General features: G+C 40.1%; 1 protein-coding gene across 1 annotated transcript in view; it reads left to right on the top strand.

Moving 5' to 3' along the window:
• The first annotated feature begins 2,441 nt into the window (after nucleotides 1-2,441).
• LOC144206056 (cadherin-4-like) overlaps nucleotides 2,442-14,394 on the top strand; it is a 206,816-nt gene continuing 194,863 nt past the window's right edge. Inside the window, exons 1-2 of the mRNA XM_077730752.1 lie at nucleotides 2,442-2,912; nucleotides 4,484-4,595. Coding sequence (XP_077586878.1) covers nucleotides 2,856-2,912; nucleotides 4,484-4,595 — 169 coding nt within the window. The 5' untranslated portion in view covers nucleotides 2,442-2,855. The remainder of the gene's footprint in view (nucleotides 2,913-4,483; nucleotides 4,596-14,394) is intronic.

The following is a 14,394-nucleotide window of genomic DNA, read 5'->3' as shown; positions in this document are numbered from 1 at the left end:
GACAAAGACTCAAAGCTTAAATGGATGGACAGATGTTGACGAGTCAATCCGAAACACCAGGTAGGCACGAGAGGCACTGAGCAGGAGAGATCACACGTTATCACATGGACAAGTCACAAATGTTGAATGCCCAAAATAGGAAAAACTTAACAAAACATGTCAAAAAAAATTTGGATCAATATTTGACCAAACACAGATTTTAAGAACAGTTGGAACAAATTACAGCTTTTCCTTTTATAATTCATCTCTATTTATGAAAAATACAAAGTTACCAAACCACTTAAGGAATGAATTAATTTAGTAAGTAGAGGTACGACTGTACTTCTAGGTTGGTACCTTTAACTGCCTCTAACACTCTTCGCCTGGTCAGAATTAAAGCACGCCCTGACTGATGTATGATGAGAGTGATGTTTTTATTAACTCCAAGCATTAAACCACCTACATATTAGGAATAACATTGTTATTTACGATGCAAAATTACAACAAATAAATATATTAAGCAGAATGGACAACAACTACAATTTATCTTACCATATGTGCCTTCTGACTGGACAATTAGGAGCTGCTAAAGTTTTAACAAATTGTTGCACACTGATAGAGTTACCAAATAGTATTTCCAAGTTCAACTTTCAATAATGGAGGCTTCTGAGATCATATCCTTTTATTCTTAAAAGAAGAGAATCCATCCACACGCGCCTCCGGTCAGATGATTCTCAAGACCCCAGTGTCCCTTTTGCTAATATAATCATAAGATTTAAACAACATGCATAACAGAAGTCTAAACATTATTCAGAGTCTCATAACAATTAGCCTCAGTTCTCAAAACTATTGAAGGTCTGTTGAATCTTCCCGAGAAAGAGAGAGAGTTGATGCGGACCATCTTGAGAAGCCCTTGTTTCCCAAAACAAATCCACAGTTCCCAAGAGCTTGTTGATGAAGCATCGTCTCAAGAAGTACAGGTGTGAAGGAGAAGTGACCTCCAAAGGTGTTTTGATTAACTTTGGAGCGAGCACTTCTTTTGCAAGAGATGTATAAAAATGCAATTGTCATATATGCAATGTTTAATGTACAAAATAAGGCAAAGCGTTCACATTTATAATAATTATGAACATAACATTCCTAGTAAGCAAAGCGTTCCTAATTAGCAAAGCGTTCATATATGTAATGTTTAATATACAAAATAAGGCAAAGCGTTCTTCATTGCAAGTGTCGTACTCCAGAATTCGGCAATTTATTTGCCTTTAAAACACAGGGGGAAATAATCAGACAGGTCAGTTGTTGTTATCTTCAAGCCAACTTTTACTGAAATGCCTGAAGATTTCCCCGCGTTTCAGCTACATGAGCCCAGACATAAAAAATCGAATACCGATCCATACCCTTGCTATTTGGCTGGAGGCATCAATAATCGAAGACTGATAAACATCCATCCCAAAACTAGTTTTACATCACACATGCAATCATTTATAACTTAACTCACTTTACCCTGTCACACAAGCACATATATACATAATGATTATATTACAAGTAAATATATAATAATGATAAACCTAACACACACATCTGATTTCAAGTCCACTGCTCGTCTCAACTGAGAGCACGTCATTCCCAACAGCCCTCTGTGTTGGTGACAAGACCACTCTTTCACGCCCTGATGTAATTTCTAACCTCAAAATTGCACTTGGCGGTTTACATTATGAGAAATATAGAAAGAAAAGGAACTAAATACACATATAACTCAAAACCTTAGGCAAAATTATCAATGGGACACATACATTGGCACACCCTATGAGGGACAGCTGCAGTACCAAATCCTGTGTTTTTGCTTCGTTGTTTTCCTGAACTTGATCCACCATCTTATTCCACGTCTGTACAGCCAACACACTTTTACAGATCTGCAGAATGTACAACTAGTTTTGAGGAGAAAATGCTACGGAATGCAAAATGTACATTTTGTTTCCCATTTTTAGCTCTTTTCCCATTAATTTGCTCCTTCAGTTTTTCAAATATTGTTTCCAACTTTCATTTTTTTGGTGGAATTGCTACATATTCATTTGTTTTCCCCTCAAATGAAGATCATTATTACACTTCAGCCTCGCATGAGTGAGTACCAGTTCACAGTATGGTGGTAAAGACCTGTGTGACCTATTCCAAGGAAAATTTGTCCAGAATTAAATTCTATAAAATTAGTAATTTGTTATTGTTTTCAGAACAATACTGTCCAATACATGTATACATCAGGAAATGGTATTGTGTGTTTGCTGAGATGCTACACTCAATTATACAGGAAAATGTTATTCCAAAAAATGAGCCCCAGGTACCTTTTACACTTGAGGGACATGAAGTAGGCAACATAGGCTACCGTAATGTGAATTAATAACACCAAGTGTAATTTGTCAGTTTTACTTGAATTTGACATTTTAAATCCCCAGCCAATTGGCAAAATGAATCAGAAACCCATAACCACACTCCGTTAGCCTTAAAGTAATTTGCTGGAGGAGCTTAATTTACCAAACGCTTGATTGAAATTGAGATGAATTTAAAATAAAAGCTAATACAGAGGCGTTGTGGAGTTGTGTGCATCTCTTCAGAGGGAAGGGTAGGGTGTGTGTGGGTTGTGAAGCTTGAGAGGGAGGCTGGTAGTCTGATGCTGACTGCGCCTTTGTGCGGAGTCAAGCGCTCACCTGCACACAAGAGTCGCGCAAACTTAGGCGCTGCCGCACTACAACCAGCACGGGACCTTGCAGGCAAAAAGGACGTGGACACGTTGAAGAATTTGTGGAGAAAATTTTGGGCTCTTGCCATCTCTTCTCGAGAGTCCTCGGTTGCTCTCGCTGTCGCTCGCTCCGTCCGCAGCGATGAGGGCTGACCTGCCTCTGGTGCTGACAGCGGTCCTCCTTCTTCACACATTTCGGGTGAGATTCATTCTTAAAAAAAAAGAAAGAAAGAAAGAAAGAAAGCGACTCGTGATAGTGTGATGTATGGTGCATTTTCAAAGCGTTATATTGCCCATTGCAGAAAGTCAGCGGATAGAATCATTGGTGACGATTTCTCACGCGGACACTTCAAACCACCTCTGTAATGAATAGTAGTTTGTAAGTTCATAAACGATCTATTTTTTTAGACTAAATATTGCTCTAAGTGTTCGCCTGTAGGTTTCTGCAGTTCGTGCTGAAACGCATTCAAGTGTGTAGAAATACGGCTGTCTATGGAGATTAAGTCATTTACTCTTGTTGTAATTTTTTCATTCTAAAACCTTTGCTAGGTATTAAAACTACCTTTAAAGTTGCGTCTCGTAAATCAGCATCACAATTCATTTCCACGGGTGTCGTTATCTTCTGGTGAATGTGATGGTTAAGGCGTGATTCGCCTGCATTTTTTATTAGTCACTTCACAGGATGTTCTCACGTGAACCACAAGGTCTTGCTGAAATATGACGGTGCACATTCAGTAGCTTTAATTCCCTAGGCCAGGTCTTTAACTCCTTTAACTGCCTGGCATTGACCACTACAGACGTCCAATTCTTGTGAACCTGAAGAATTGGCCGTGAATGTCCATGTTGCATTGCCACAGCTAACCAATAATTTGCTGCCAGCCTTTTCCAGTTCAGCACCATCAATGGCAGCTAATATGTTAAAATACAGTATATCAAAAAAAAAAAAAATAAATAAATAAAAATAAAAAATATATATATATATATATATATATATATATATATATATATATATATATATATATATATATATATATATATATATATATATATATATATATATATATATATATATATATATATATATATATATATATGTGTGTGTGTGTGTGTGTGTGTGTGTGAAGATGCTCATTTCTTCTAAATTTCTGAACTGCTTTTTCCTTACGAGGTTCATGGAGGGTGCTGGAGCCTATCCCAGCTGAATTTGCCCTAACCCAATCGCAGGGCACAAAGAGACAAACAACCCTTCACTCAGACTCATACCTAGGGTCAATTTAGAGTGTCCAATCAGCCTACCATGCATGTCTTTGGAATGTGGGAGGAAACCAGAGTACCTGGAGAAAACCCACACAGGCCTGGGGAGAACATGCAAACTCTACACAGGTCGACCTGGATTTGAACCCATTTCCCCCACTGTGAGGCCGTCGAATAACCACTCATCTCCGGGGCGCCCTATATGTAGATGCAACTTTTGTAAATCAATGCATGTTACCTTCTTTATGCCACTTTAATTTGCTGCATGCTCTATTCATTTGTCAATATGTGCAGTCTCATGCTGGCACCTGAACATTTGCCGTCTAATTTTTAATTTTAATTAACTCTTTATATTTTGATGAATCGGATAGTTAATCCCACCATCCCACCATTTAGTTTATGTTTTTTATACAACAGATTACATGATGCTTTGAAGTCAACCTCTGGACTAGAAGAAATAAATCCATAAAATTAATTCACAATTATTCATGACTCACACATTACCGTTCTTTTCAGGTGAATAATGGCGAAGATTCCTCTGACGGCCACTGTCGACCTGGCTTCTCACAGAGCTTCTACTCTTTCTTGATTCCAAGGGATATATTGCAAGGACAGGTTACCTTCAAAGGTAAAAGAGCTTTTAAAATTTCTCTTGAATACTAACGTATTAATGAGAAAAAAAGAGCTGCACTGTGGTTAAAACCAAGACCCGTCTTTTTCATTACTTGTTTCTGTTCTTTATATTCAGTCACATGCAGTATATAACTCAAAAAAACTGCAGCAAGAGGACAAACATAAATCCCACTCCCACACACACACACACACACACACACACACACACACACACACACACACACACACACACACACACACACACACACACACACACACACACACACACACACACACACACACACACACACACACACACACACACACACACACACACACACACACACACACACACACACACACACACACACACACACACACACACACACACACACACACACACACACACACACACATACACACACACACACACACACGCACACGCACACGCACACGCACACGCACACGCACACACACACAAATTAGTCAAACAGTACAGTGTTCCCTCGCTTATCGTGGTTAATGGGGACCGGGACCACGATGCTGATCGAGGGTTCAATACCAGGTCCGGAATTTCTGATGTGGATTTTGCATGTTTTCCCAAGCTTGTTGTGGGTTTTCCCAGGTTTCTTTCCAGATCGCAAAAACATGTAGAGTAGGCTGGTTGAACACTGTAATTGGCCCCAGGTATGAGTGTGTGTGAATGGTTGTCCTTCTCCTTGTGCCCTGCGATTGGATGGCAACCACTTTAGGGTGTTGTCCACCTGGTGTCTGAAGTCAGCTGGGATATGCTTCAGTATTTTACGTGACCCTTGTGAGTATAAACGGCACATAAGAGTTCTGAATGAATTAACTTATGTCACCATCACGCCACAATATCTTAAGCGGCTCTGTTTGTTGCTGCAATTACAGAGCCAATCCGGCAAGTTTTTGGGATGATAGTGCAGGAAACGGAATCGACATCCTGTGTCTAATCTGGCACTGCTCCTACCGATGCAGGCTAATTGCAATTCTCTATTGATCCCTATTGCCTTTTCCCCTCATTGTTCAGCTGTATTGTTTAGCTATGGGCACACAATAGCCCTTTTGTGTCTTGGCATTGTTGAATGCAACAGCACAGTACATTTCCCTCATTTTCTGTAGCTCGGACAGTCCTGACTAAGAGTCAACTGTCTAGAGTAGACTGTCTCTCGACAGTGTGCTTAAGTATGTAGACCGTGAGTGTACGCTCCATTTGGCTGCAACATTTTTTATTTTTTTGTGGGTGGGAATTCTATGGAACACGGGATGGATGTCTCTCAAAATTCTGCCTGTTCTGGTCTGGCTGCTAGGGGAGATTGGATAACAGGCGTACTTGCTGTTAGTGAGGTTGCATTCTTTGTGGTAGTGAATTCGTCAGCCCAGCAGGGGGTGTCACTACAATCACTAACAGTTGCTGCCTTGCATTATATATAATTTAACATTAGTTGATCAAAACTAAATGCAGTTATGCTCCACACAATACTTAGTTATCTTGTAGAAGTAGGGCTGTTTTGTTTATGTACTAACTTCATTCACTCTATCAATTTATGAGGTAACTCCAATGACTACATTCAGTATATTGACAGTTTGTGTTGAAATATACGTTACAGGCTACAGGATTAAATTTGTAATGTTTTTGTTTAACATATATGGGATGTGAATGAATTGAGTGTCATATTTATTAGGTAAATGTGTCACATCAGGATGACAATTAGATTATTTTACTTCCAGATTTCAGTTTACGCTAAAAGAAACAAAATCAGCCATCACAATCTGTCTCATCTTGTTCTTGTAGCACATTTCAAAATCCACACATCCTATGATTATAACATAAAATAAAGTGTGGATTATTTTTGTGCTTCTGTAGACGGGATCCTGGTGGCTTCTGTTAGATTAGACCTCCATATTGCATGAGCAATCAATTTTGCACTCTTTTCAGTTCTTTCAAAAATTCATGCCCATGCCCATTATATAATATTTCTCAGCATTGGCCATAAAGGGACATCTTTACTGTAACGCTTTACTGTAACTGCGTAGGTCCCAAGCTACATGTCATTTTTCTTTGTTTGAGATCAAAGTTGCAGGTGCTAGATGCAAGCCTGAACAATAGTGCACAGAAGCATACCCTTCAGACACTTGATTGACTGTAAGGGTGACAATGTAAGAAAGTGTAGCATCTGAGAGGACATCTTAATAATAATTTTTCAAACCAAAGTTATCGGTTAAGTCATGCACATGCATCCGCGGCACTTTTTTCGTTGCTTCTCACAGCACATCAATGAAAACCCGCACACACCTTGTTTTGCCTTGTAAAATGTGTTTTGATTAAATCCATCGCTATTCTTATGCAGCTGGGTGGAGCTCTCCATGGAAGACTTTGCATCAACACATAGTCAGTCCGAATGAGAATGTGTCAACTCGTATTGGTTGTCTTAAAGAACCTAAGGAGTTATCATGTCAAAGTGCTTTGAATCTATGTATGTATGTTATTTTTCTTCTGGGGGGAATGCGCAATCCACTCCTGCGCACAGATATGACATGGTATGGATGCCACTCCACCCTCAATCTGATGGTTAAGAGCTCATCTGACTAAGAAACTGGCTCCATTCAAGATAATTTTTCTTTGACCATTATTTAATTAGCGGGCTGGCGCCTTGAGTGGTTAGTGTGTCGGCCTCACAACTCTCAGGTCCTGGGCTCAAATGCAGGTTCTCATTAGGAGTCGTGGGGGGTGCAGGAGCCAATCCCAGCTGTCTACAGGCCAGAGTCCGGGACACCCTGAATCGGTGGCCAGCCAATCGGAGGGCCCAAGGAGACGGACAACCATGCACAATCACACCCATAACTAGGGGGTATTTGGAGGGTCCAATCAGCCTACCATGCATGCTTTTGAAATGTGGGAGGGAACCTGAGTCGAGAGCTGTGAGGCTGATGTGCTAAACAGTCGGGCCGCCCATTGAATATTAATTAATTATTTTTAAGCACTTTGGCGGCCCAGGGGGCGTGTGATTGGTGGTTCAGAAGAGTGGTTAGCAGGTCGGCCTAACATTTCTGGGGTCGAGGGTTCAATCCCAGGTCGGTTCTCACTGTGTGGAGTTTGCCTATTGCTTATTATGTAATTTTCCTCTGTGCAGACAGTTCTGGGGTTAAGGGTTCAATCCCAGGTCAGTCCACCACTGTGTGGAGTTTGCCTATTGCCTATTATGTAATTTTCCTCTGTGCAGTAGCTGAGAACATTTTATATTCAAAACAACTACAAACATGTCCAATGAAACAGTGCTTCACAACAAGCACAATGCCCTTTGCTACATTCATTTTTAGGGTTCCTATAGGAACCAAGTAACCCTCTCTTGTTTCGATGGCGTCATTATTTTGTGTTCAAAGTTACTCATTCGGCAAATATGTTCTCACTGCTTTAATCATGTAGGTGACCGCATTGAAAAGTTTAAGGCTTCGGAAACATTCTTTTTGCTAATGTTCGCACATCCTAAGTGACAAGTGATATTTGCATAAGCCTTTGAGCAATGCAAATAATGATGCATTTTGCCATACATTATATATGTGCTTTTAGGGACCAGCAACTACACACTCATTTGAACTTGGCTGGATCTAATATGTAGTTAAAACACTATAGGGAATATTACTATTTTTGTGAACAAATAATGTACTATATGTGGTTGCTGTAATTACGACTCTTCTAATTTTTTTTAGTAACCCATAGCGAGCAAACGCACTGTGTATGACATCCCTTTAAAATACTTAGTTTCATTACCTCCCTTTACCTCACAAGGATCCAGAATGTCATCTCTTTAAGGATCATGCTTCTTAGGTTGCAAACCTCAGGAAGTGATGATGAAAACAGATCTATGTCTGGAAAACATGATGAAAACATAATACATACAGTATTAGTCCTCTGGGAAAATGGGATAGACAGATCTAGGACCTCAGTTTGGGTTATAAAACATTAGACAGACGGTTAATTTAATTTATGATTTGGAGATATTTTGAGATACTCAAGTGGCACAAATGCTAATGTGTCAGCACACCTTGACATACTAATGCCCCAACATTTGAGGGAATTTGAGATACGAGTAAAATTCTGAGAAAAATGTATCTTGAGATACCTGTCAACTTTTGAGATATGAACATTTGCGATAGCCGCGAGAGGCTTTTTATGATTTCAGCACACTGTCTTTCTCGCCGCATCTCTTTTGTGCAAAGATCTCTATGCGCACTGGGCAGAGCGTTGCTTTTTTTCCGTTCGTCAGTGAAGAATTAAGGGAAGGAATAGATCCAAAGCATGCCGTGCAATGAAGGGTAGTGCGAAGAAAAGGCATATAGTGACAATCGATAGTAAGCACGAAAAAAAAAAAACATAAGTTGTGTATGCGTGATTGAGCGTGCTTGCCAATATGTATGGAGAAGCAGGAAGTTCACCTCGAAAGCCACGGTGGAATACATTAACCACTTTGCCTTGGTTATTGCACAACAAGGTTTAAATTTAGTGCAGTGTAGGATTCCAACTTTTTATAGTGTGTCTATAGGAATGTAAGTTCATTTAATTTCAATATAAGGTTTATGTTATTTTACGAGTGCATTCGTCAAGTCTCCTCTCTCTCTCTCTCTCTCTCTCTCTCTCTCTCTCTCTCTCTCTCTCTCTCTCTCTCTCTCTCTCTCTCTCTCTCTCTCTCTCTCTTTCTCTCTCTCTCTCTCACTCTCACTCTCACTTTCACTCTCTCTCACTTTCTCCCATCCGCGAACTCCCCTTTGTATTGAATCTTGCCTCATTTTATCATTAAACATCAAAACCACTAGTTGTTTGTTAATCTGTTAGTAGATGGTGAATACAACCAATACAAACATGTTTATCCAGTGTAATATCCAGTTTTGTGTGTGTATTTTTCAGAGGGTGGGAATGAATCAATTTGTATTTAGTCCATTCCTATGAATAACAATTTGAGATACGAGTAAATCAACATACGAGGTCAGTCCCGGAACGCATTAAGCTCGTATCTTAAGGTCTGACCGTATGAATTAAAAAAAAAAAACATTATTACCTTGTTGACTTTAGCCACAGCATTCGCAGCCTTTTTTCATGGATAGAGTTCAAAGTAGACCTGGACGATAAAACACTAATAATAAAAAACTTGATACAACTAAACTGCAATTAGACCAGATGAACACTGCAACAAAGGGGGCGCTGCTGTGATGTGAACGCTAGTTCCAGACCAACGTTTAGTAGACAAAGAAGATAGTAAGGAACAAACAAATATTTTTACCATGGTTAGCTATATCGTCTTACTAATAGATATCGACTGATATACATATTTTTATCGTGATAAGAATTTTTGTCATATCGCCCAAACCTCGTTCAAAGTTATGTGAATTCGTGTGGAGTCGATGTGTGCATAATCTATCTGTATGCTATACAGTAATTCCTCGTATATCACAATCAATATTTATCAGACATAAACGAAAAACCACAAAGTGGGATCAGCCCCATTATAACTACCCCAATACATAAATTTTCGCCCCTATACTGAAATACAAATATGCAAGTACAATTATCAGTGTATATTTATTAAATATTCAAGCTATAAGCATGTCAAATGATTGAAATGTATTATCATCTGAATATAATGTATATTTTTAAAAATGTAACTAATTTAAATAGTTCCTCTCAGCTTTATATACACACAAAATGGTTAATGGGAGTTTTAGTCCAAGTCCTTTGTCTTCTTGTGGCCATAGGTCCATTGTCCGCAATATTCGCGGGATTACTGTACTCGCCTGACTAAATATGTGAGATAACAAAACATCTTAACAAACACCATGGTCTGTTAAAACATAGGCCTCGTTCTTGTTTTTTAAACCATGAGGGTGGTCTAACTTGTTGATTTAGGCTGGCCTTTCCATGAAGCCAGCCAATAGCATCCCCATACATGGGATCTGTGTGAAGCCTGGTATTTCCTGTTTGTTTTTGAAAAAAGACACTCCTCTTCAAAAAAAAACATGTCACTGCGTGTTCCAGGGCAGACCTCGCTCGCCGCCAAATCACAGGCCGACGCTGTGGGTAGGGGCCGGTGAAGCTACGGCCGACGGTACGGGCCGCTGATGTTCTCTGCCGTCAAATTCGCCAAGCATTTTTTGTTTTCAAATAAGCGCGTGAGCTAAAATCCACACTCACAACAACTCCTGGCCGCTCATACACCTCTACTTTTGGATAAAAATGATGATCAACGCCCGCTGCCTGCCATTTTTTCCTCCTCAATGCTGAGTCTTCTGTCTTCCGCCATTTTCCTGGTGGCAAGCGGAAGACAAGGGAGTGGCTTACAGCTTGGATATGCACATTTTTTTTCCAGAAAAAATCCGCCACTTAGTAAATCCGCAAAAGTTGAAGTTGCCGTATTCAAGTAATTACTGTAATAATGTTTAGTGATTTGAGTCTACCTTCTTTTTGTCTGGAAAAGTCCTAATAAACAATCAAATGTATACACTATCCATTTACAAATGGCCCTGCCAATTTTTGTAGCTGGGCTTTATTGTATTTGATGCAGAATTGTATGCCAATGCAACCTGCACAGAATGGCAATGGGGCAGTAAATTGCTAAACAATCAATAATCTTTTCCCCGGAAAGGCAAGGGAAAGTTACAATCTTTGTGCATGTCAAATTCTCACCGCCTTCCTCTCGCTGGATCAATAGCATTATGAAAGAAAATGTGTTCGTGTACACACAGGCATATGTTCACATTTTAAGGAAATATGTTTTATATATTTTCCTTCACGTTCTTGGTGATATTCCAATGCACAATCACTGTATTGAAGCAGAATCACATACATTGGATGAAGTAGTGCACATATGGTAAAGTCATCATTTGTCACAGAAAGCTTAACTTTCAATACTTAGATCCCAATAGTTTTTCCTGCCTGCATCGAGTCATTTACTGCATGCATGACTTTAGAGAAAGTCTCATTTCTGAACCAATTTATCCTTATTAGGGTCGCGATGGGTGCTGGAGTCGATCCCAGCTGAATCCGGGCCTGAGGTGGGGGACACCCTAAATCTGTGGCCACACGATCGCAGGGCACAAGGAAACGGACAGCATACTCATTCCCATACCAGGGGCAATGTAGAGTGTCCAATCAGCCTACCATGCATGCTTTTAGAGTGTGGGAGTAAACCGGAGTACCCGGAAGAAACCCACGCAGGCTCCACACAGGTGGTCCGACCTGGATTTGACCCCCGGACCCCAGAGCTGTGAGGACGATGCACTAACCACTTGCACCACCAGGGCGCTTTACAGTACTTGGGTCAGATAAAAATTATGATCTGGTGTTTATTTTTTTTATTTTGCAAAAATATGTGTTTTTATAATTTGTAAACTATTCCTGGTGTTTAAAGAATGTTTTCATTCATGATGAGTCACACACATGTAATCACAACCAGCTAACAAAACCTTATCCCATATCCTACTTGAGTTTTGGATTCCGCTGCAGGGATAATCTTGACATCTCAATTGGTCATTTTAATATGTTTGAATTGAAGTGTGTGGTTTAGGACAACACCAGCATTTTAGTGTTTGAATAAGGTTGTGTGTTTGAATGGTATATTATATAATGTTTGTAATTTCTTTTTTCTTAAGCTCTGGCTATAGTCGTCAGGGTGTTTATTTTAAAATTTTGAATATTTTTTAAAAATCTTTATTAAGAAGGGAAAGGCCTTATCTACAACACCTGCAACCCAGGCAAGCTTATCTTTTATAGAGAGACTCAATGACTGAAATTGACAGTTCCATATGTCCAATCCATTTTGACTAGGCGAGGTTGGCAATAATCATTGGCCATGGCAGTTGATGAGTCAAAAAATGTGGAAAGTGTTATTTGGGGCCAAAACTAGGGTGGGTGTATTTTATTCATTCATTCATTAACTTTTGGCACCAGTTATCCTGGCTGGGCCACTCGGTGTTGGAGCCTATCGCAGTTGATATGGGATCAAAGGGGACTACACGCGTAACTATTCACCTGAGTGTTTTTTTTCTTAGTAATGGTAACCCTTGTGAGTATAAGCAGTTTGGAAAATGAGAGAAGGAATCATATTGTTTTTATTAAGATTCTTTTCAATTAACATTTTATTAGCCCTGCCAGTAGATGGAAGTTCATGGATTTGGTATCATATACCGGTTTGCTTGCCTGTATGGTTGTCTGTATGTTTATCTTTAGGAAACCTCAATGATGACTGTCAATCTTGCAAGATATATTTTTTTAATATGTAGTGGAAGAGGTGATCAAATTTGGGAGTAATGAAGTCAAAGTTTACCCTGCTCGAAAAAGTAATAACTTGATGATGGATGAGCCTATTTACTTTGAAGAGAAAAGTGATGCCATGCCAGCAATCGTAAAGGTTGAAAACTCTCACAGTGCACCTTTAGTAATCGGAGATAGGCTTTGTCATCATCATTGACTCTATAAAAGCCTAATTGTCATGATACCCTTCTGCATATGACAAAATTGGTAGTGCTTCTCCATAAGGTGTGTTTCCCCGGCAAAATAACCAAGTAAGGGATAATTTCAGACTCATAATTTGGCATTCATGATGGACAAATTGCACCACCCCCCGAGCGGATCACTTACCTCTCACTGTCTCTCACTTACCTTCAGTCAGCCAGTAGGAGGCAGATCACCACCCAACGTCTTTTCATGTTACCTCACCCCGAAGTTATTACACAGAAGGGATTGTGGTGTTACCGCAGGTTTAGAGTCCTGATGGATGTGGGAAAAAATGTCCTTAAGCCTATTTGTCCGTACTTTGTGAGACCTATAGCGTCTGCCAGAGGGCAGCAGCTGAAACAGGTTGTGACCAAGGTGGTATGGGTCCCCAAAAATGATCCTGCTCTGCTGCGGTAAAGAGGGCTGGCAATGTCTTCAAGTGAGGGCAGAGAGCAGCCGGCGATCTTCTGGGCAGTGTTAATCACTCTCTGCATGGCCTCTTTGTCTGCTGCCGTGTTTCCAGCATACCACACTGTGATGCAGTATGCCAGGATGTTCTCCACAGTGGCCCTATAGAAGGTTACCAGAAGCTTATTGTCCAAGTTGTTTTTCCTGAGTACCCTGAGTCGTTTCTGGGCCTTCTTCACTACTGCCGTGGTGTTTAAAGGACTGAACCCTGTCTACACATACACCATTTATGAGGAGTGGGGCCAGATATGTGCTGTGTTTGTGAAATCCAGGATTATTTGTTTAGTTTTTGTGGTGTTCAGTGTGAGATTGTTCACCAAGAACCACAAAGACAGTTTATTGACCTCATCTCTGTAGGCCGACTTATCCCCTCCTGAGATGAGTCCGACCACAGTGGTGTGATCGGCAAATTTGATGATGGAGTTAGACTGGTGGGTTGGTGTACAGTCGTATGTGTACAGGGTGTACAGAAGTGTTCAGTGTAATGGAGGAAGAGAGGTGAGGACCAAGTCTAACAGTTTGTGGTTGGTTGGTTAAGAAGTTCTTTATCCAGGAGCAGGTGGAAGAGGATAATCCAAGGCGGGAGAATTTGTGAGTCAGAATGTCTGGTATTATAGCGTTGAAGGCGGAGCTATATTCAATGAAAAGCATCCTCATGTAATTCCCAAGGTACTCAAGGTGGCTCAGTGGCGATAGCATCCTCAGTGGACTTGTTTGCTTTCTTTTTTACTTTGTAAATGTATTTATTTTGTGAAAAAAACAAATATGAATGATACAATATAGAAATATAGAACATACAATGAGGGCAGCCCGGTCGAGCAAGTGGTTAGCGCGTCGG

This window comes from Stigmatopora nigra, chromosome 1 (genome assembly GCF_051989575.1).
Source record: "Stigmatopora nigra isolate UIUO_SnigA chromosome 1, RoL_Snig_1.1, whole genome shotgun sequence".
NCBI classification, from domain to species: Eukaryota; Metazoa; Chordata; class Actinopteri; order Syngnathiformes; family Syngnathidae; genus Stigmatopora; species Stigmatopora nigra.
Note: the sequence above shows the minus strand (reverse complement) of the source record. Positions and strands in the feature narration are given on the sequence as shown.